The 19,812-nt window shown below is 45.9% G+C and overlaps 1 protein-coding gene across 5 annotated transcripts in view; it reads left to right on the top strand.

The window, feature by feature from the left end:
- CELSR1 (cadherin EGF LAG seven-pass G-type receptor 1) overlaps window positions 1-19,812 on the top strand; it is a 161,621-nt gene that overhangs the window by 85,532 nt on the left and 56,277 nt on the right. For all 5 annotated transcript variants that reach the window (XM_082762169.1, XM_082762171.1, XM_082762173.1 and 2 more), the window contains exons 3-5: window positions 1,619-1,841; window positions 6,547-6,662; window positions 9,999-10,087. In XM_082762169.1, the coding sequence (XP_082618295.1) occupies window positions 1,619-1,841; window positions 6,547-6,662; window positions 9,999-10,087 (428 nt within the window). The remainder of the gene's footprint in view (window positions 1-1,618; window positions 1,842-6,546; window positions 6,663-9,998; window positions 10,088-19,812) is intronic.

Raw genomic sequence — 19,812 nt, forward strand, 5'->3', positions numbered from 1 at the left:
TCAAGCATTTCACCAGTGCACGTTGAACTGGCATGAAAGGCACGTGATGCTGATGTGCGAGGAGAAATGCAGCAGTGCTGTTCCCTCGCCTTGTCCCCAGGGTGCTACCAAACCATGCAAAATGGCTGCAAACCACTGCAGCTGACAGCCTGGCACCGAAAAAAGGTGCAGCCCCAGGTCTAGATCAGGGCGATGCTCCCAGAGCAGCTCCCACCCGGCTCCACCACGGCTGGGGCTGGCGTGGGAACCTGGGGGAGCAGCTGCTGCAGCACAACTTGCTGTTTTAATTTGCCTTCGTTTGTGAGTCGCTGCCCACAGTTCCTGCTGCTTTTGCTTTCCTCCAGGAATGTGTTTGCACGATTTTAACCGTGTTTGAATTAATGTAATTGTATAATCTTGTAGCGAGTCATCATGCAAACATCAAACTGATGGGAATGTGTTCCTTCAGCTGGCTGGCTTGGGTACTGGTGCTCTGTAGCGTTTAGTTGTCAGACTGTACTTACCGAGTAAAATTCATCTCTACAAGTCATCTCCAATTTCTGTGAACAGCTTTACAGGCAGGACCTGAACACGCAATAGAGCATCACACAGTTACCTTAGGAAGACACATGCCAAAGCATAAATGTTAACTAATTAACTCACACAGAGGGCCACATTTCTGTACAATGATTAATTGAGCAACTGCTTTTGTCCCAACCACAGCAGATTTTTTAAATGTCCTCTGTACATTACGAACCATGTATTGCAAATTGATTTTTTTTTTAAACTACAATCCACATTCAGATTTAGGGAAAATGCCAGAAAGATTATAGTGTACATACAAAGTAAGATACCTGATTTTTCAGTATTAAGATGTGTTCATTAAGATGTGTTCATCTTAATACAGACTTCTGAATAGAAACAAGATGAAACATTTGAGGGGGGGGGGGAACAGCTACAGCAAGTGGTACACATAATCCTTAAATTCTGCATAGATTAATGTGCCCATCGCTGAACTGTTCAGAAAATCACTGTCACCTGCAGGATGTGCTGGAAATATGGAAGCAATACATATGTCATCGGCACCCTGCTCATTCTTTCTATAAATGCTTTGCAAGCGTTGTCACAGGCTCTGCCGCGCCCTGCCTCTGACATGGGCAGCAAAGCCGAATTCCAGCCGAGCTGAAGTGCAAACACTTATCTGTTTACACAATTTCCTACCCGCAGTGAAATGCTGGAACAATTTACGCATATTTCGGCTGAGAGGGAGTGTGCAAGTTTTTAAATGGTAGTGCTACCTTCTCCCATACAGATCTATCTATCACCAGCTTTATATTTATCACCAGCTGTGAAAGCGGCCAAGGAATCTGAAAACTAGGGCCAACACTGCCAAATATTTGGAAGAGGATTATATTCTCAACCACCCCGAGAATTCAGACTTGAAAGACAATGCAGCATCCTTTGTCCCTTGCAACTGCGGATTTGTGCCTCGGTTGCAGATGGGGCTGGGTACAGATGTTGGAAAGCAGCTGAAGTTCTAGCGTTGGGGGTCCCACAAGCACTGGGGTCCCGACGTCTCCTGCATCTTGCTGCTTGGGTGGGATATTGCCTTCCCTGATGTCTCCTTCTGCCCTTCCAGGGGAGTACTGCGAGGTGAATTCCCGCTCCGGCCGCTGCGCCCCAGGGGTGTGTAAGAACGGAGGAACCTGCGTCAACCTGCTGATCGGGGGGTTCAAGTGCGAGTGCCCCCCGGGAGAATACGAGCGGCCCTACTGCGAGATGACCACCAGGAGCTTCCCTCCGCAGTCCTTCATCACCTTCAAGGGGCTGCGGCAGCGCTTCCACTTCACCGTCTCCCTCATGTAAGTCCCTGGCCTCCCTGTTTGTCCCCATATGGAAGGGTCGTGGCACATGTCTGGGTCTGGTGGCTTCTCTGCTCCAGCTTGGGGCATATTCATTAAATTTCATTACATTCAACAAATTATCTGTGTGTAGAGGTCACCATGAGGGATTTCTGGCATTGATTCCTTCAAGTGGGGCAAAATTGTCTTACTTGAAATCATTCCGCCCTGCTGAGGATGCTGTTGAGATGCTAACAGCCTCTTTTACTACAGACCTTTACTAAAAACTTCCTTACTGAAAATAATCAGTTTATTCACCTCCTCTTCTTTGGAGATTTTGCGTATGCATAGTCCTTTCTTGGTGAAGAGCTGCCAGGTGCTGCACACAGCTGAGAGGGCTCCTCTCAACCCTCACAGGTTTGGGGGGGACCAGCAGCAGTGACGGTATCTGGACAGCAGCTGATACCACAGCTCAGGAGACACCACCAGAGCAGTGTGTCCTACTGAGGGTCCAGTCCCTGCCTGCTTGGTTTTGGGACTGTGCTGGTTCTCAGGGAGGGAGCTGGGCTGCCTGTGTCCTCCTGACCTTCCTCTGCTTCAGTGCTCTCAGTGGGTTGTGCAATGTGGGGAGGGGGGACCCCGGAGCCTTCCCAGGCCATGGGGTGTTGCCGGGCCACAACCTCTGGCCACATCTCAGCAGCCCTTGTTCTGAGAGGTATGAGGGCGGGTGCTGGGTTTGCCTCCTCTAGAGCATGTCAGGCATTTTTCTAGGAGGCTTTTTGGGTCTCATGACCCTCAGGTCAGCTGCAGACCCAGAGAATCCATGCTGCCTATTTGGGAGCATTCTTCCCCTCCCCTGTTTACCAGCCTGTGAGAGGACGAGGTCTGGTCAGGCCATGGCTGAGCGCAGCCTGGTGCTCCTCAGGTCCTTGCTCTCTTCTGGTTCCCAGCCTCATGCCTGGGACAACCCTGACTGTCCCAACTCCTCACCTCACTCCATCTGGCCTTCATGACCAGCTCCTGCTGCTTCTGGTCCCATCTTGGCTCCCAGGTGTGAGCAGCCTCATACCTGTCCTGTCTGCCCTGACAGATCCTCTTTGGACAGATTTTTCTGGGAATATCTGTCACTTTTCCCATAGGGACAATCGAGGAGCTCTGGGGTGAGGGGAGTGATGGTGGCAGCCACACTGTGTGCAACAGGGCTCTCCTTCCCCCCTTCAGACTTCCCAAGGTTTAAAAAAAAAATGTTCTGGAGAAGACTTCTTTGCTCAGGCCATGCATAGGGCTTATCCTCCGTGGAGTCAGAGCTCCGGATGGACACTGGTGTTTCCTCTGGAGAGGGTGCAGGCTTGCAGCTTTCCCATGGCTTATCTGGTCAGGATTGACCTTTGGTTGTCCCTCAGGGCTGACTTTGAGCAAATAGCACAAAACGTGTTAGCCCTCACCCCGGAGGGCAAGGTCAGGGGTTTGTTGGTCGGTAGAACAACAGACATGTTTGTGTGTCCGTCTAGAGAAAGTGCTCAGGACAGGCAAAATCAGGCACCTGTCCCATCCTTCAACCAGCAGCTGTTTGGTGTTTTACACCTGGCAGGGGACGGGCAATTTCTGGCCAGAAATGTTATGGACTCTTGAAATTTTGGTTAAATCAGGATGTGCAGACACGGTTTGCTTGCAAGCCAAGGCAGGGACGAATTTCGCCTGAGAAGTTTGGTTTAGATCTAAGCACCGGGAAAAGCTGAGAAGCAAAAGGCTCCGTTGGACTTGTCAGACCCACAGTAAGTGCAAACAAAGGAGCGGTCTAGGCTGGCTGCCAGCATAAATTACCTGCACTACCCTTGGATTGTCCCCGCAGCCACATGGTGTCATTTTTCAGGCTTTCGGGAAGAGATCTTTGATGTGTAGGGTGCTTCAAGTTAAAGTGACTCAAATTCTCTGCGTGGGGGTTATTGAGAAACGGCGAGCTGCCTTCACATGGCAGTGCTTGCACTGGGATTTCTTCACCGTCTTTAAACCAAGATGGCATATTTAGTCCCGAGCTAAACACTGCACAGTCCAGGCAGTGTGATTATAAAAAGCCTTGGTCATCCAGGGCTTCATCCCACGCTGTCCAGGATGGGGACACATTTAGCTTTTCATACCTGCAGTTCACTTTTTTCACACTTGTTATTTCTCTGGCTTTTATTATCCTTCAGTGCAGGTGGAAAACATGAGGATAAGCAAGAATCAGTGGTTTGATTAGGCAAAGAATTTGCCACTTCATATTTTGTGATTCGGGAGTATTCTTCATATGACAGGGTGTCCAGCTTCCTTCAGCCTCCAGAGACTCACAACCTGCTCCTGACAAAAAGCAGCATGTTTGTGTACTCCAGTACAGTAACTAATATATGTTGCTCTTTCTTTGAAGTCCATATAATTGTTACGAGCTTAGCAGAGCAGCGAACACCTCCAGTGCAAAAATGGTTTGGGGCACATGGATTTTATATAGCATGTGGTGCTGCTAGCAGGATAAATGCCACAATATTCCTAATGAAAGGGGTAGAAGAGCAAAAACACGTGAGCACATTTACCCCAAACACTTTTCCTGTTTGCTGTGTCATGCGGTTATGTTGGGTACTGACCAGGCATGTCTTTCTGCTCCCAGCACTGTACCTCTTCCCTGCCTCCTCCCAGCAGTTGCTACTCCTTCTTCACTCCGAGACACAGTCAGTGGAGATGTTTTCTCACCATTTATTCAAAACCCTTCCAGAAAGTTTGTCTTTCATTTCCTATGTCCTGAGTTTAAAAAGATCCCTTCTACTAAAAAAAAAATATTTTTATTCCCCGGCTGGTGACACCTCAGCAAGTTCAAAAGCAGCAGCGCTGAGTTAATAGCACGATGCAAAAGGTGCCTTGGGCTAGTGGCAAGGAGTGGAACTGAATACACACGCAGTTAACAGGTAGAGAAGTAGAAAGATACTTTGCCTTTTTCAAGTTAAAATGATGGCAGACAGTTGTAAGCATATCCAACAAAATATTTTCAAACAGAAGTAAAGATCCTGTTATTGCTGGTTAAAATAACTCTTTCTGCCCACTAAGGAAGCATTACTCATACATTTCCCATTTCTTTTGCATATAGACATATTCCAGTTAGATCTGATCAAAACAGCTTTGATGAAGCAGATATCCACTGAAAAATGCAGTTCTTGTGAAATGTTTTACAGGGATTTACTGCTTTGGATGAAAGACTTGACTGTGAAAAGTAAAATCTAAATCAGTATTTTGATACTATTGAAATATTTCAGCTGTATTGTCTTAATTCATTTAGTTTAACTTTTACTTAAGTATTATTTTATATTGTTAAATATATTTAGAAATAAATATATGTATTTTAAATGGTTAAAAGTAGCCAAAATGGTAATATAATATTTTGATTGAATATAATGCATATTCTTTTCAATTTTTACTTTATTGGAAATTTCAAGAATTTGACTTACATGTTTTGAACCAGACCAATTAATTCTCCTCCTTCAAAATAATACGTTTTATAGACCAAAAAATTCCCATTTCCATGTAGCCGAAATTCAGGCCCGTAGTTCTGACAGATCTCTACTCTGTGTGATCCACTGCATACATATGTCTGACAATCAATTTTTGTTTAAAAATGTTCTTTGGTCTTGAAAAAATTTACTTCAAATACCAGATCTCGATGTTTTTTCATAATCTCTGAATGCAGTTTTTGTTGCACTGCATGACAGCCTTGCTAGCAGATATTTCTTGACACGCACAAGAGTAATTTCTTCTGTCTGCGGAAAGCAGTTTTCACTGGCTGTGCTCAGCAGTTGATTCATTTGTGGGAAAAGTGGGTTAATTTAAATCAGGCATATTTCCTGAAGTTCAAAATACAAAATCAAACTACGCTGCCATTTGGAAACACAAGAAACTCCCATGGTTTCCCTGTCTTTCCCCCTTTATATATTAATCTTCGTGAAAGTGTTTATGTGATGTGTCACAAATTTTTGCTTTTGTAAATAGATGAGAGCTGTCTGTAAATCCCCAAAGATAACAGGATTCAATTCAAAATTATAAAATGCACAGAACACACAGAAATTGTCAAAAAATGTTCTGTGCTGACCAAAAAGCAGGCTTTTCTGAAAGTGGATTTGCCTCTATTTTTGCAGGAAAGGTGTGATACATCCCATATTGGAAACACAAGAAAAATAGGAACAAAAAAACACCCATTGGAGCTGGACTCATTAAAGTGTTTATTTTCCTCCCTCCAAGTGACTTATCTGTTGATTGAGGAACCCTGATTATCTGCACGGCATTATTAAAATGCCTCTTATCTTTCTTTTCCCCTTGCCTCCCCAGCAGTTCTTTTTGATCAGTTTATGACTCTCCTTGTAGCATGCAGCAAGTAGACAGTAAGCAGGCAGCAAGTACCCCGCCTTTGATGTCAAAATGCTTTCTGGCTTTCCAACCCTGCAAAGCGTAATAACTGCTACTGTTTGGGCAGAGTCAGATACTCACTCTGAGTTGTGTCTCTGCATCATTTTACCTTTCGTTAGGGCCAGCATCCACAGCAGATCTCTGCAGAGATTCCCCTAATTTCCATCATGCTGCCTCTGTTGGTTGTGAAATAAAGTATTTGACCTCTCTCTTAATTAATTGTATAATTTCCTGTCTAAAGAACGAGTCAAAGTCTTGCATTTCTGGGAGCGTTACCTGACTACTGGTCTCTGTGTTCCAGGTTCGCCACCAGGGAAAGGAACGCCCTCCTCCTCTACAACGGGCGTTTCAACGAGAAGCACGACTTCATTGCACTGGAGATCATCGAGGAGCAGATACAGCTCACGTTCTCTGCAGGTGAGCTGTCCCCCCAGTGTCACCCACTTCTACTTTGGGTCCTGAGATCGTCTCAGTCTGGTTGGAAATGTGCTTCCATGTCTTTATACAGCTATTTGCTGCCTCATTAATTGAGTAACTGGCTGACGTTGTATGGTTTATAACTGATGGAGGGTTTTGCAAAATAATCCAGATTGTAGCAGTTTGTGGTAGTAACACTCGCTGTCATAGGCAGGAGCTTGTCAACGTATCAGTTATAAAACCCAGAGTTTATGAGGACTATAAAAGATTGGCACTAGTCTGACAGCCAATGTTTGTGTAAATGAATCTGCATTTTATGATGCTGTGATAAATCTTGTGTGTTTATGCGCTTTTAAACTACACTATCAGTAAAACTAGGTGCATAACTTGTCTAAAAAACACACTTGAGCCAAAGGAAAAGCTAACAGACAAATGAAAAATGCCTGCTGTTCTTTATTGCCTCATGACAAGCAATGCATCGCTGGAATCCGCTGATGCCCTCTGACAGCAGCTCTCCTTCATGCAAGCCACAGTGTATTTATGAGAACAAAGCTGCCCTCTCATTGCCAGGGTGGGCTAGAAGACACAGACTGGAGGCTTTGGCATTTTCTTTCTTTCTGCTTAAGGACAAACTTGGCATCTTTTAGTGCTTCCAGGAGCAGGGAGAGTGGAAGGCCAATAAATGATACTCAGGACGGACCATGTCACTGTCACTGTGGCCTTCTCCCAGGGGAGAGGTTTGCTCCAGAAAATCAGTCCTGGCAGTGACAACCTTTCTCCTGATGAATGCACAATTACAACGAGCTCTTCCTGATCCAGCCTTAACAGAGGGATGTTTTCTGGGTTTAAAACCAAAACAGAACCAATAAACTAGTTCCATCAAGAAATCATGACCAGCAACGCTAGTTTCCACAGTAGGGGTAGCACAAGAAGCTGTCAGCTTCTGAAGCATGCAGCTGAAGCACATTGAAGCCACCAGAAATGATCCTCCAGACTACAGCAGGATTGCTGATGCTCTTGGTAAACCTCTCGCATTCCTGCATTAGCCCAGTTGGGAGTTCGGTGTGGAGACTTCGGTAGCTTTGCTAAATCTCATTAGGGCAAGCAACCTCTAGTTGGCACAGGTTTAGGGGATGTTTTCCATTGGGACAGAAACAAATAACTGGGAAGGAGTGTTGTCCCTACATGTTCTTGTTGTACAGTCAAGGAAGCATGGAGGTAGAGCCCAAGAACCAGAGCCCATGGCCATCAGACCCCACAGGAAATCCCATGTGACCCCACTGATTTACCAGTGATGCTTAAGTGCATATTTGGGCCCTTTGGGTTAAAGATACTCTGCTTTCATTTCTCCTTTATTAACCAGAAGATGCACAAATTAGATTTTGACGTAGGCTTTTGAATGGATTAGTGTAATGAAGTAGCATGCTGCCGGTGGAGGGATTTGCTTTCTGTGCTCCACCTGTCTAAACTTGAACCAAATCACTAGGCAGGCACCCTGAGGATGAATGAGGGGGAAAAAAAAATCTACTTGCACTTATATGCATTTAAATGTGGAGGAACTCCTTTAAAATACAGGAAACTAAATTTAGATTTGCACTACTGCACCTGAGAGCAGGTCTGGTCCTGCACGTTACAAATGGTATTTTCTTTGGAAGGGGAATGGTTTATGTTTTATAGTTTTAAGTGGCATTTAACGAACAATGCAATTTTTGGACATCCGATCTGACTGCTCTACTTGTCGCAACAACTTTTTCACAGAAAGCAAAGCAAAAGGACTGGAGACCCAGGAGCTTCCTTTTGGGGAAGCTTTCTAACTGAATAACAAAAATATTTTTAACCGCATATTTTTTTAATCAGTAAATGATTAAAAAAAAAATCTCAGCAATGTGTTAAACTGAAATCTGTGGTTTTTAATTAACAGAATTATATAAGACAAGAGCTAAAGGAAAGCAGAGGACATAGGAATAATGCTTCACGCAGGATAAAGCATTAGTTGTAAATAAAGAGTATGTTTTAAGCGCAGCAATAATGTTGGCTTATGGAAGAGAGTTATTTTCCTGTGGTTTATGATGTTGAATTTTCCAACTGTTTTTTAAAAAAAGAAAAAGAAAGGAAAAAGAAAAAAAAAAAAAGACAAAGTCTAGCAATCTGCTCTCCGTGCCAGGCCTTTTATGTCCTTTCAACACGAATGTTTATTTTGTTGCTACCTCGGCACAGATATGCCTGGTTACTGAGCTGCTTGTGCTGATTCAGGCCTGATTTGAAGGCTTCTGCTTTACAATTGCAATGTGAAGAACTCGCTTTCTAATTTAAATACTGAAAGGCCGCCCATAATTTCATAAATTACTAGTAAAATTTTGCCAAGACCTAAAGTTCCTGTCCACATGTTTAATACACGTACCTGTCTAATAGGGAGCACAGTCGCATTTCAATTCCTCCCCGCTGCCTAGAAGCAGGCTTCCCTCCCTGACAAATATCCCGGCGTGATACCCCTCATATTTAAAAACTCCAACATGCTGCTTTTGTCAGACATGTAGAAAAACTCCTTTTGGCTGTTGCAGCAGTGGCTGTATCTACCCGATGCTTCAGCACTCTGCAAAAGCCTAACAGAAAGTAACACAGTTCACCAGAACAGGTCAGAAGCTATTTCTGTGTTTGTGCACCAAACTATTTCCATGAAACTGAGGATTTTACAGAATCACAGAATCATCTAGGTTGGAAGAGACCTCAAGATCACTGAGTCCAACCTCTGACCTAACACTAACAAGTCCTCCACTACACCATATCCCTAAGCGCTACATCTAAATGTCTTTTAAAGACCTGCAGGGATGGTGACTCCACCACTTCCCTGGGCAGCCTGTTCCAATGCCTCACAACCCTCTCAGTAAAGAAGTTCTTCCTAACATCCAACCTAAAGCTCACCTGGTGCAACTTTAGCCCATTCCCCCTCGTCCTGTCACCAGGCACGTGGGAGAACAGACCAACCCCCACCTCGCTACAGCCTCCCTTGAGGTACCTATAGAGAGTGATAAGGTCGCCCCTGAGCCTCCTCTTCTCCAGGCTGAACAAGCCCAGCTCCCTCAGCCGCTCCTCGTAGGACTTGTTCTCCAGACCCCTCGCCAGCTTCGTCGCCCTTCTCTGGACTCTCTCGAGCACCTCAGTGTCCTTCTTGTAGTGATGAGTTGCCTCCTCACGAGACAAAAACACGAATTCCTCCATGATGAGTTAAGACCACCACATCCTGTGCCTGATGCGGGTCACTCCATGTTGCAGTCTAGGGTGAAGTGGAGCTTGCAGTTGCACTGACTGATTTTTTTCTTCTACCTGTCCTTGCAGGGGAGACAACCACGACAGTGGCACCATTCGTTCCTGGAGGGGTCAGTGATGGTCAGTGGCACTCGGTCCAGGTGCAGTACTACAACAAGGTAAGAGAAATCACGTCGGCGATGCCCCTATGATTTGTAAAGTAATAGAGGCATGGGTCATTGAGCTCTACTGATGTATGCAGTTGACCCGAGTTTTATTTATTTAACCAGCTCTGCAAAAATGGTGCTGGTCTCACTCACCTTGCCTGGATCAAAAAATCCTTTTGAGGGCTTTTGAGCGTTGTCTCAAGAAGGCAAAATCTGACCTAGTGTGTCCTCCCCAGAAATACCACCAGGGATACCTCCAGGTACCTGCAACTCCTTTAGTTTTCAGTTCTTCAAACCCTTTCAAGTGTCAATGTATCTAAAATGACTGATGCACTGACTTGGATGTTTCTGAAGAATTGCACAGTGCAGGACCCTTCAGCACAGTAACTACAAACCACTGACACAGAATTTTCTGAGGCAAAACAAAATTGCTCCATATATCTCTATTTTCTTGCATAAAATAACCTGTTTAGTTAGTGCCAGCCTCTGTGGTTTGAAAAATTTGGTTGTGAAATGTTTGACACTTTTTCAGTAATCAGGAACTATTTTACTACATCGTTTTTGTCTGCTCTATGAGAGGATGTACAAGAGAAAAGCAGCAAGCATTGCTCCATGCCATCAGGGCACTCAGAGGTGCAGTCCCCAGAGGACCCGGTCACACATCTGCTCTCTTGGAAGCTGTCACACGTAGGTTTGGTTTGACTGGATGGGGATTTGTGCAAACCAGCCGCTTCAGGAAGAGCAAAGTGCAGGCTTTTAGGGTGTGCAGTGTCACTGTGTGCAGAGAGATGTCAAAGCTTGTCATCTATAGCAAAAATAAGAGAATTCATTTAGTTCCCAAGGAGCGCTGCTTTTAAGTCTGCTGTGATAGCACTATGAGGGATTACATAAGGAAATAGAGCAGCATTGTTGGCTGTTAAAAAGGAAACAGGATACTAATGTGGGAAGCTGAATGGAAGATGAAGGATTAATATGATCAGCAAGTTCTTGATTTCCCACTGCTGCATCCTTTCATCACAGTTTGTACAGCAGATTGAATGCAAGGATTACAGTTTTATTTGGACTCCTGGTCCAAAGGGTCTCCTAGCTGAAGGATATTTTACTGAGGAAATAAAAATATATATATATTTTGCTTAAAACCAATATACTTTTAGCTCTGTACTGTCTGAGACACAGAGAAGTGAAGCTTGGTGTGTCACCGTGCTTGCATCTGTGGACACCACGAGGCCTTTCTTACAGAGTGCAAAATGCATTCCCATTCCCTGCATTTTCCTTAATGAAGAGCAAACAGCACTTGCAGAGTTGGTGGAGAGATGCTCCAGCTCTCGGGCTCCCCAGGGGGCAAGGAGGTGATGGCTGCAGCACGGCCACTGGAGCAGCTTGCTGGCACGCTGTCAAGCAGATAAGGGGCCTGGGACACTCTTTAAAAGGCAAAGAGAACTGACACGGGTGTTAAAAATAACCCCCTGCCTCATTTTCAGCCGGACTGGTAGGTGAGCTGTGCTAGCGGTGCAGGGAATGGTGTTTTCCTGGCGTTAACACGGACGCCCTGTCATCATTTTCTTCCTCAGCCCAAGGAGAACGAATTCTTCCTCTTTCAAGGAGAATGAATCGGTCCCCATTGCACAAGGCGAAATTCAGGGGAGAAAGGGAGAGCAGGGGGAGAACCACCACTGATCTCACCACCTTTCCATACCAGTGGTGAAAGATGCAGCGGAGGCAGCCCTGTGGGGCTTGGTGTCCTTGGTGCCAGCTGCTAGTTGTTTGCAGAGCAGTTCCCTGGCTACTTCGTGTTTTAACCAACTTGGAAGAAAAATCCCTGCGAGGAGGCTGAAGGCAGAGATAATTTAGGGGGTTGTGTTGTGCCAAGTTAAATGGGATGCTGCGTCTAAACTTGATGTAGCTAAGACATGTTTGAGTAACAGAGGGCCCAAAACTCATGACTTGGCTTAAATTACACACAGCTTGCAGGCTGGCAGGGGCAGGACACGGGTTGCACCGTGTCCTGCTCTCTTATTGTTTTGGAGGTGATGCATCCTTCCACTGTTCCCAAAATCCTGCTGCACAGTGGCAGATCCTCGTTCCATTGCTGCTTCTGCCCCTTTCCCCTGCTGAGGCACAGCACAGCCACCCCGAGCAGCAGTACTCTTAGCTTCATCCTTCTACCTCAGTTCCTTTTTCCTGTTAAACTTCTTTAAAGCTAGAAACCGTTCAGGTTATTTCCCTCTTTCTGCATTTATACATGTAATATAAAAAAAGGTGCCCAGCCTTGTGTGGAGCTTCCGGATACTGCTGCACTTCTCAGAAGCAGTATTAGGTTTCTTCACAGCTGAGGTTAATTTTTCATCTGAAGTTTTTGAGGAGAGGGGCTAACAGGCTTTGACACATAATATGGATCACTTCAGTCCAAAGCAAATTTTTATAGATGAGTTTTCACAGCTCTGAAAGCTGTTCTTGAAACCTGAGTTGGTTGCGGCTGGATACGAGCAAAGTTTGAATGGTTTTTGGCATCTGCAGCTCTGTGGATGATATTTTGCTGAGTGTCACTGAAATTTGGATTCCAGGAGGGGGTGACTTGGACGCAGGGGGTAACCCTGGCAGGAAACCTCTGCAGCAGCTATTTCCTTAGCACAGCCCGCGGTCCTGCAACATGATGCTGCCACCCTGGAGCTGGTGCCTTGCTGCAGGGTCAGCTTGGTAATAAAGATAATTAAACATGGAGTAAGTGTAGAAGTGACTGCTGCAGATTATTTTCTCTGCTCAACTCAGAAGTGTGCTTGGTAAAATTAAAGATACCTTAAGAGCTCTCTAAAAAATGTTGTTTTATAATTAACTCCTCATTGTATGGGACTCCTACCCCTGAGGGACAAATGTTTTGGACTCAGTAAGAAAGGGTCAGTCAAGACCCCTCTCAGACCTGTCACTGACAGTCTGCGCCTGCCCTTCTTCACACAAATAAATGTTATTCTTGCAGCAAGTCTCTCTTGTGGCTAGATGCCCTTTTGAATACAGAGTGCAAGTCAGAAAAAACAGAGGTAGGCCCACTGCAGCCAGTCACGGGCATTGCTCCACAGAGCAGCCCTGCAGAGAAGGACTTGGGGGCTCTGGTGGTCGAAAGACTTGACATGAGCCAGCAGTGTGTGCCTGCAGCCCAGAAGGCCAACTGCGTCCTGGGCTGCATTAAAAGATGTGTGACCATCAGGGTGAGGGAGGTGAGTGTCCCCTTTTATCCTGCCCTCATGAGGCCCCACCTGGAGCCCTGCATCCAGGTCTGGGACCTCCAGCACAAGAAGGATGTGGGGCTGTTAGAAGGGGTCCAGAGGAGGGACACGAAGATGATCAGAGGGCTGATCTCTCCTGTGAAGACATGCTGAGAGAGCTAAAGATGTTCAACCTGAAGAAGAGAAGGCTCCAGGGAAATCTCCTTCTGGCCTTTCAATACTTAAAAGGGTCTTATGAAAAAGATGGAGAAGGACTTGTTACTCAGGTAAATAATGATAGGACAAGGGGAAATGGTCTTAATCTAAAAGAGGGGAGATTTGGACTAGACATTAGGAGGAAATTCTTCACTCTGAGGGTGGTGAGGCCCTGGCACAGGCTGCTCAGAGAAGCTGTGGATGCCCCATCCCTGGAGGTGCTCAAGGCCAGGCTGGATGGGGCTTTGACTAATTTAATCTAGTGGGTGGCATCCCTGCCTGTGGTGGTGGGGTTGAATTAGGTGATGTTTAAGGTCCCTTCCAACCCAAGCCATTCTATGATTCTTTGATCTCTGACCAGTAGGCAATGCCCACTGCAATTTCTCATCCAACCCCATCCACTCATGGTGGTGTTTGCGGAGAAGCAGCAAAGCAGTTCTGTACCAGACCAAGTACTTGGTGCTTTCTCCCAAAAAACAAGCATGTGCAGGCACTGTGACACACTGCAGAAACAAACCAGGCTATATCAGAAGAAGACGGGAAGCAGCGTTGTTTCATGCAGCGTACAGTGATGGAAATGGATGCTTCCCGTTGCCACACTTGGTTTCGGTGGAAATGCCTAAGGGAGTCAAATAGATGTCTCACTAAGTAAGTGTTGGCTCTGTATTGGGTTTCTGGGAGGCAAAACACCAAGGGGAAAGAATTAGTAGCTATAAGAGCTAAAGGAGTGTTTTATAACTGTTCTCTAGTTTCAGTTCTATATTAAAAGTCTTGTCAGCTCCCCAGTAGCAAGGTATCAGTTTACCTGTTAGTGGTGGTTTCTGCAATTATAGCTGTTTGCTAACAGCTGGGGGGAAGGCAGGGAGGACAGCCATTCACCACGTCTGTTAGCTAAAACACGTTAACTTCTGGGATCCTGATCCTGCAGCCAGTAAAATCAACGGGTGGCATGGAATTAAGGGTGACCTGCACGACCTGCTTTCTTGAGAGGTAGACATATCTACAAGAAAATAAGAAGAAATGGGATATTGTTGTTAGTTTGGAAGGAAAGGTGGGAGAAAGGGGAAGATTATGAACCTGACAAACAAAACATTGATGAGAAATAGAAGTAACTTGCTGCTTGCTCACAGGACAACTGGTGTAAGGGGCAGCAGTGAAACGAGCTGCTCTCTTTGCCTTGGTGGCCTGATTCCTATCAGTGGAGAGCACATCAGAGAGAGAAAGAGAGAGAGTTTGATCTTTATTCAGTCCTGTGGCTCTCCTGAGCCTATTGGGGTGAACGACAGTCAATAGGTTTGATGATGCTGGCATTTGTCAGTTTGGAATATGACCAAAACCACCGGGACGTTTGATGGTAGCGATGCTCAGTATCAGTGATATCACAGCAAGGAGCTGCTGTTCACTGCACATACAGCACCAGGGACACGTATCAATGTAGGATGTGCCCGGTCCGGGGGGTTCTCTTCAGCCTGGGTAGTGGGTGATGTTTTTAATTAAGTGAAAACTTCAAGCTGTTCTCCCAAACTTCTGATAGAAACGCAATTTTGTTCAGAATTTAAGATACTCCATCAAATTTATGTTAATGTTTTACCTGACTCATCACCTCAGGGTAGAATTCATCATTTGGCACAAGATAAAAATGTTTTACGTATGGACATGTTCCTTTAATTATAGAGGGCATGTACATGTATATTTATGTACTGTGTATCTCATATATTACTTACATATACATGACATCAAAGTCGCTTAAGGACGTTACTCTTCTGTAGGCAGAAGCTCCTTCTGCTCCTGTTTAAAGGAGCACAGGAAAATTTTACCTAAATGACGGAAAACCTGAGCAGGGCAGAGAGAAACAAGCTATCACAGGGTGGCCGATGTGCAGTAGCAGTTGTGGAGGAGGGGATAACAAATCCCTAGATGACTCACAGAGTGACTCACAGAAGAAACACTGAGATATGGGACTGAGATGGGGCAGCATGTGTGAGATGCTCCTCCACAGCCCAGAGGTGCAAACACAACGGGTGCCAGGCATTTTGGAGTCCTGGCTGTACTGGTCACTCAAGCCTCCACCTCCTTGCAAGGAGATACTGGGGACAAACATCATGTTTTTTACATAACTGGACCAAGGTTTCTTCTCACCTGTGCCAACAGATAGCAAGGTGCCTTTTTTTAACTCCTTCCTTGCATTCCCTGAGGCTGCTGGGGAGCACTGAGGTTGTTAATTCAGATCCTTGACTGCCTGGGGAGTACCCCCTCTTTTGCAGCGGTTACAGGCAGCAGGGACCTGCTGCTTTCCACTGCTGTGTGCTCCCAGCTGGCAGAGCCCAGACCTGCGCCTCGCCTGGAGACAGCCTCCGGAGAAAACAGGCAAATTCTTCAGCTGGAGATAAACTTGAAAGAAACGAGAGCTGCTCCGGGCTGATCTTCAGCGTGCCGTGAATTCAAAGCGCAGTGCGTGAGCTGCTCTAAATCAGAGCTGCACATGCTTTCAAAAACCTCCTGCCTGTGGTGCGCGATGGAGTTAGCTGGCCTTCAGCTGGGGCAAGCTGGAGCTTGAGCGCTGCCGATGACTGAGCTCATGCTGCAGAGATTTAGCTCTCAGCCCACTCCAGGGCTAGAATTTGCCAGTGCCTTTCCTTCCTGGAGAGCTTGCGCCTATCCCTCAACTGAAGGCTGGTTCCTGGTGCCAAAATCCCCTCCGCTGCAGTGCCAAGACCCATGCTGTAATTGATTTTCCGCACCTTGGGTGCATGTTGCAGCTCTCATGTCATGCTTGGCCGGCCTGGCTGATCCCGAGTGGTGATTTAACTGTGCCTGTACGGCTGCGACACAGCATCAGCAGAATGAGTGATCTGGGGTCTGCGCCCACGAGTCGCACGCACCATGGAGCGTCAGCATCGGTGGTGGAGGTGGGGGGCCTCTGGGCAGAGGAACAAATCCTGTCTGCATTTGCTTGGGACTCGGGATGAAGTAGAAGGACAGGGGCAAGAAGGTAAAATCAGGAAGAAAAAGGCAGCCACAAGCCAGGTCAGGGCTTCACTTGATTCTTTAGAGAATGAGTTGGGGTTAAAGAAGAAAGTTGCATGGGAGCTCTGTGCAGCAGGGCTAGCAGCAGTGTTTGGGCAAGGCTCCACTTCTACTCCATTTCTTCAACACAGGCTGAATTAGAGTTGCAGAACAGCTTGGGTTGGAAGGGACCTCAAAGATCACCTAGTGCCAACCCCCTGCCATGGGCTAGGGATGGCACAGGGGCTCAGCACAGCCTTCCTTGTGTCCCCACCACTGCCTGTCCCCTGTCCCCGTTGGGCTCGAAGGCATTGCTTGCCCAGCCCTTGGTTTCCCCTCCAGCCAGCGAGGCTGCCAGCAGCCCCGGTGATTTACGAGGCAGGCACATGCCTGCAGCTGAATAGAGATTACCAGCTCCTTGGACAAAAGCCACGGAGCTGCCACCAGCTAGGCATAACGTTTAGTCATTGAACCCTGGGTGAAAGATTTTGCCCCAAAAGGATCCAGGATGCCACCCAGTATCATTTGAACAGTCAGAAGAAGCACCTGAGAAGGAAATTCTTCGGTAGGTATTGGGTATTACAGCTTGTGCTGGGGAGCACCTGCTGAGGCTTCCCCTCCCTTCCCCCTGTCATTTTTTTGGAGCTCTCTTGGAAGAGACAGATCCCAACACAAGTCAAATGATTGGAAATGTAATTTGCAATAAAGATTGGATACGGCTTATGTAAATGTCTATCACTCGTGACATCTGAGCAGACATAATTGCGATCTGAGGGAGAATTTCTGAAGTTAATCCTCCCGGTGGCTTCCAAACTAATTTGTTGAAGGATTGAGAGAGATTTTCTAAATAAACAAAGCGGTTGTTGAAGGTTATGATAATGCCACTGTTGATCAGATGTGGGCCCTGCCAGAGTTTGACTTCTGCTGGCTCAGAGTGACTCGCTGTGCCTGCAGCAGCCGTGGTCAGCTCGGCCCTGCCCTCGCAGTTCTTGGCATTGCCTGGAGGAGAAAAATGCAGAGCATTAATCGCAATGTTAAGCAAATACTGGGGGGTGGGGACAGGGAGGGGTGCTATGAACACTAGAAAAGTCATTCAGCTAGGGACAAACCACTTCTCTGGGCATTTTTTTTTCCAGAAGGTTTTTTTTTTTTTTTCAAATCTGCATTTCCAAAGCTAAATCTATAACATCTCTAAGAAACTAAGAGATCATCGCTTTGTGCTGGATGCCTTCCTTCTCCAGAGTTTTCATGGGGTCAGAAGTTCTTGCATGGCTTAGGTATGGGGCAGTTTGTAGGGCACTGGGAATGGACTGTAGCCGAGTCGTTACCTCTGGTCTTGGCAGCGATTTGTCTGTGGTTACCTGGAAAAGGATGGGGCCTCCTTTTCAAAGAGAAAGGAGTTTCTTCTGTTATACAAGGAAGAAAAGCAATTTCACTGAAAAAATCACTTGCTTTGCTATCCAGGGCCAGAATTTTTAACAGTGTACTGAGGGGCATGCGTGTTTAATTTACTTTCCAACTTAAGAGGTAAAGAAGTTTTTACAGATTTACCAATATTGTAGTCAGATCCCATCATGATAATTTTTTGACAACTTTCTTAAAAGAATCAAAGTTACTGCATCAGTGGATTTTTGTGCCTTTTGGTGGACAGAGTTGTATGCTTATGAAGCATGACAGTAGCTAGTGCTGGAGGCACCTGCATGATATGGGGTATGACCTGTTAATGAGAGGAATTTGTCTCTATGCACTTGTGTTATTTATCTTGCATTTATCTTTATACCATTATGTATTTTGATGCTAGTGGGCACGGCTGTTTGAAAAAAAATAAATAAAATTGTAGCAATTAAAATTACAAGCATCTAGAGGAAGGGAAAGAAATTAGATTTCCCGTTGCTGAGTGCATGCCAAGATTTTACATTTAAAGTTCAAAATGCTGTTCCAGTCAAACACATAAAATGTTCCCAATGTCTGAATGCAAAACATGTCGTTTCCTACGTGCTCAAAACCCAACTTTTAAATTGCCATGTGAAAAGGTAATCTTTGCAGAAATAGTTCAGTTTCTGAGTCATTTCCTGGCATCCTGGCTGAAGATTTCGAGCCTCCCATCCTTGCTGAGGCCCAACTCATCATCTCCCACCCAAATCCTGAGGATCATCAACGGAAGTCCTAGTCTGGATGAGATCATAAATTTGATATAGAGAAACTAAAGCCTTTGACAAATTCTGATCAGAAATACCACACAATGTCATTAACGGTGAAGGAATATAATCCGCAGGGTTATCTGCCCAAATTCTGGCAGTTTTACCAGCCTTTGAAGTCATTAAATGGAGTCAGCATTTCCCTTTCTCGGGGAATATTTTAGCTCAGGTGAAGCCACGTTGTTGAGGCAGGACTCACCGGTTCTGTGGTTGTAGAAGCCAAAAGCACGAGAAGCTAATCAAATTAGTCCCTTTCATCCATAAAATTCTGTGCAAACCCATCCAGAGCTCCACCTGCAGTGCTGCAGGTGGGAAAGGCAAGAGCCGGGAAGACAGGAGAAACGTCCCTGTAGGGTTGTGCTGGCCTTGTGCTCCTCCACATGCACCTAACGCTCCCTCAGCAGGACTTGGGCTGGCTGGTGGCAACCTTTCCTACACACCCAACACTTCCTAAAAATCACCACAGGGCCGCCTGGCTGATATTTGCTTTTTTTTGGTCCTGCTCTGACGTGGATGCAGAGCCTTTGAAGGTTTTGGGGGATATAACAGGGGGTATCCCATCTGCCCTTGCAGAACAGGATATTTATTCGTTCAGATTTCGGTTAGTAGTAATTGTTTTTGTTGATTTTTTATTTATTTTTTATTTTTTTCTGGTAAAGGGTAAGTGAAAAGTGATTAATACCTGAGAAAGGAAACCGGGGCTTGGCTGCAGAGCGACATTCCATTGTCTTGACACAAAATAACAAATAACTGGCCTCTAAATCTGTGTCTCAGGAAATGAAAGTGTAAAGCAGTGAAAGTCACTCGGAGGTCATTGAGATGCAGAGCGTGTCCTGCTCCCCAGCCCCGGATCACTCAGCTATCTGTAACAGCTCGGAGGAGTCCCCTGCACTGCTAGGGAAGCAGCACACCAGGCCAGTACCGAAGGCTTTCCCGTCTTTTTCTCCCCTGTGTGCTTTTTGAAGTGTTATTGCTGCGGAATTTGCACACAACACCTGAAAATACCTGTTTTAGCAGCAATTTGCATATAAAAAGGACTTTTTCAGAAGCGCTCCCCAGGGTCTTCACGCAGAGGATTGGCGTCATGGACCAGGCCTGCAAGCCACAACCAAGCAGA

Source organism: Aythya marila (assembly GCF_965140915.1).
Source record: "Aythya marila genome assembly, chromosome: 1".
Classification (NCBI taxonomy): Eukaryota; Metazoa; Chordata; class Aves; order Anseriformes; family Anatidae; genus Aythya; species Aythya marila.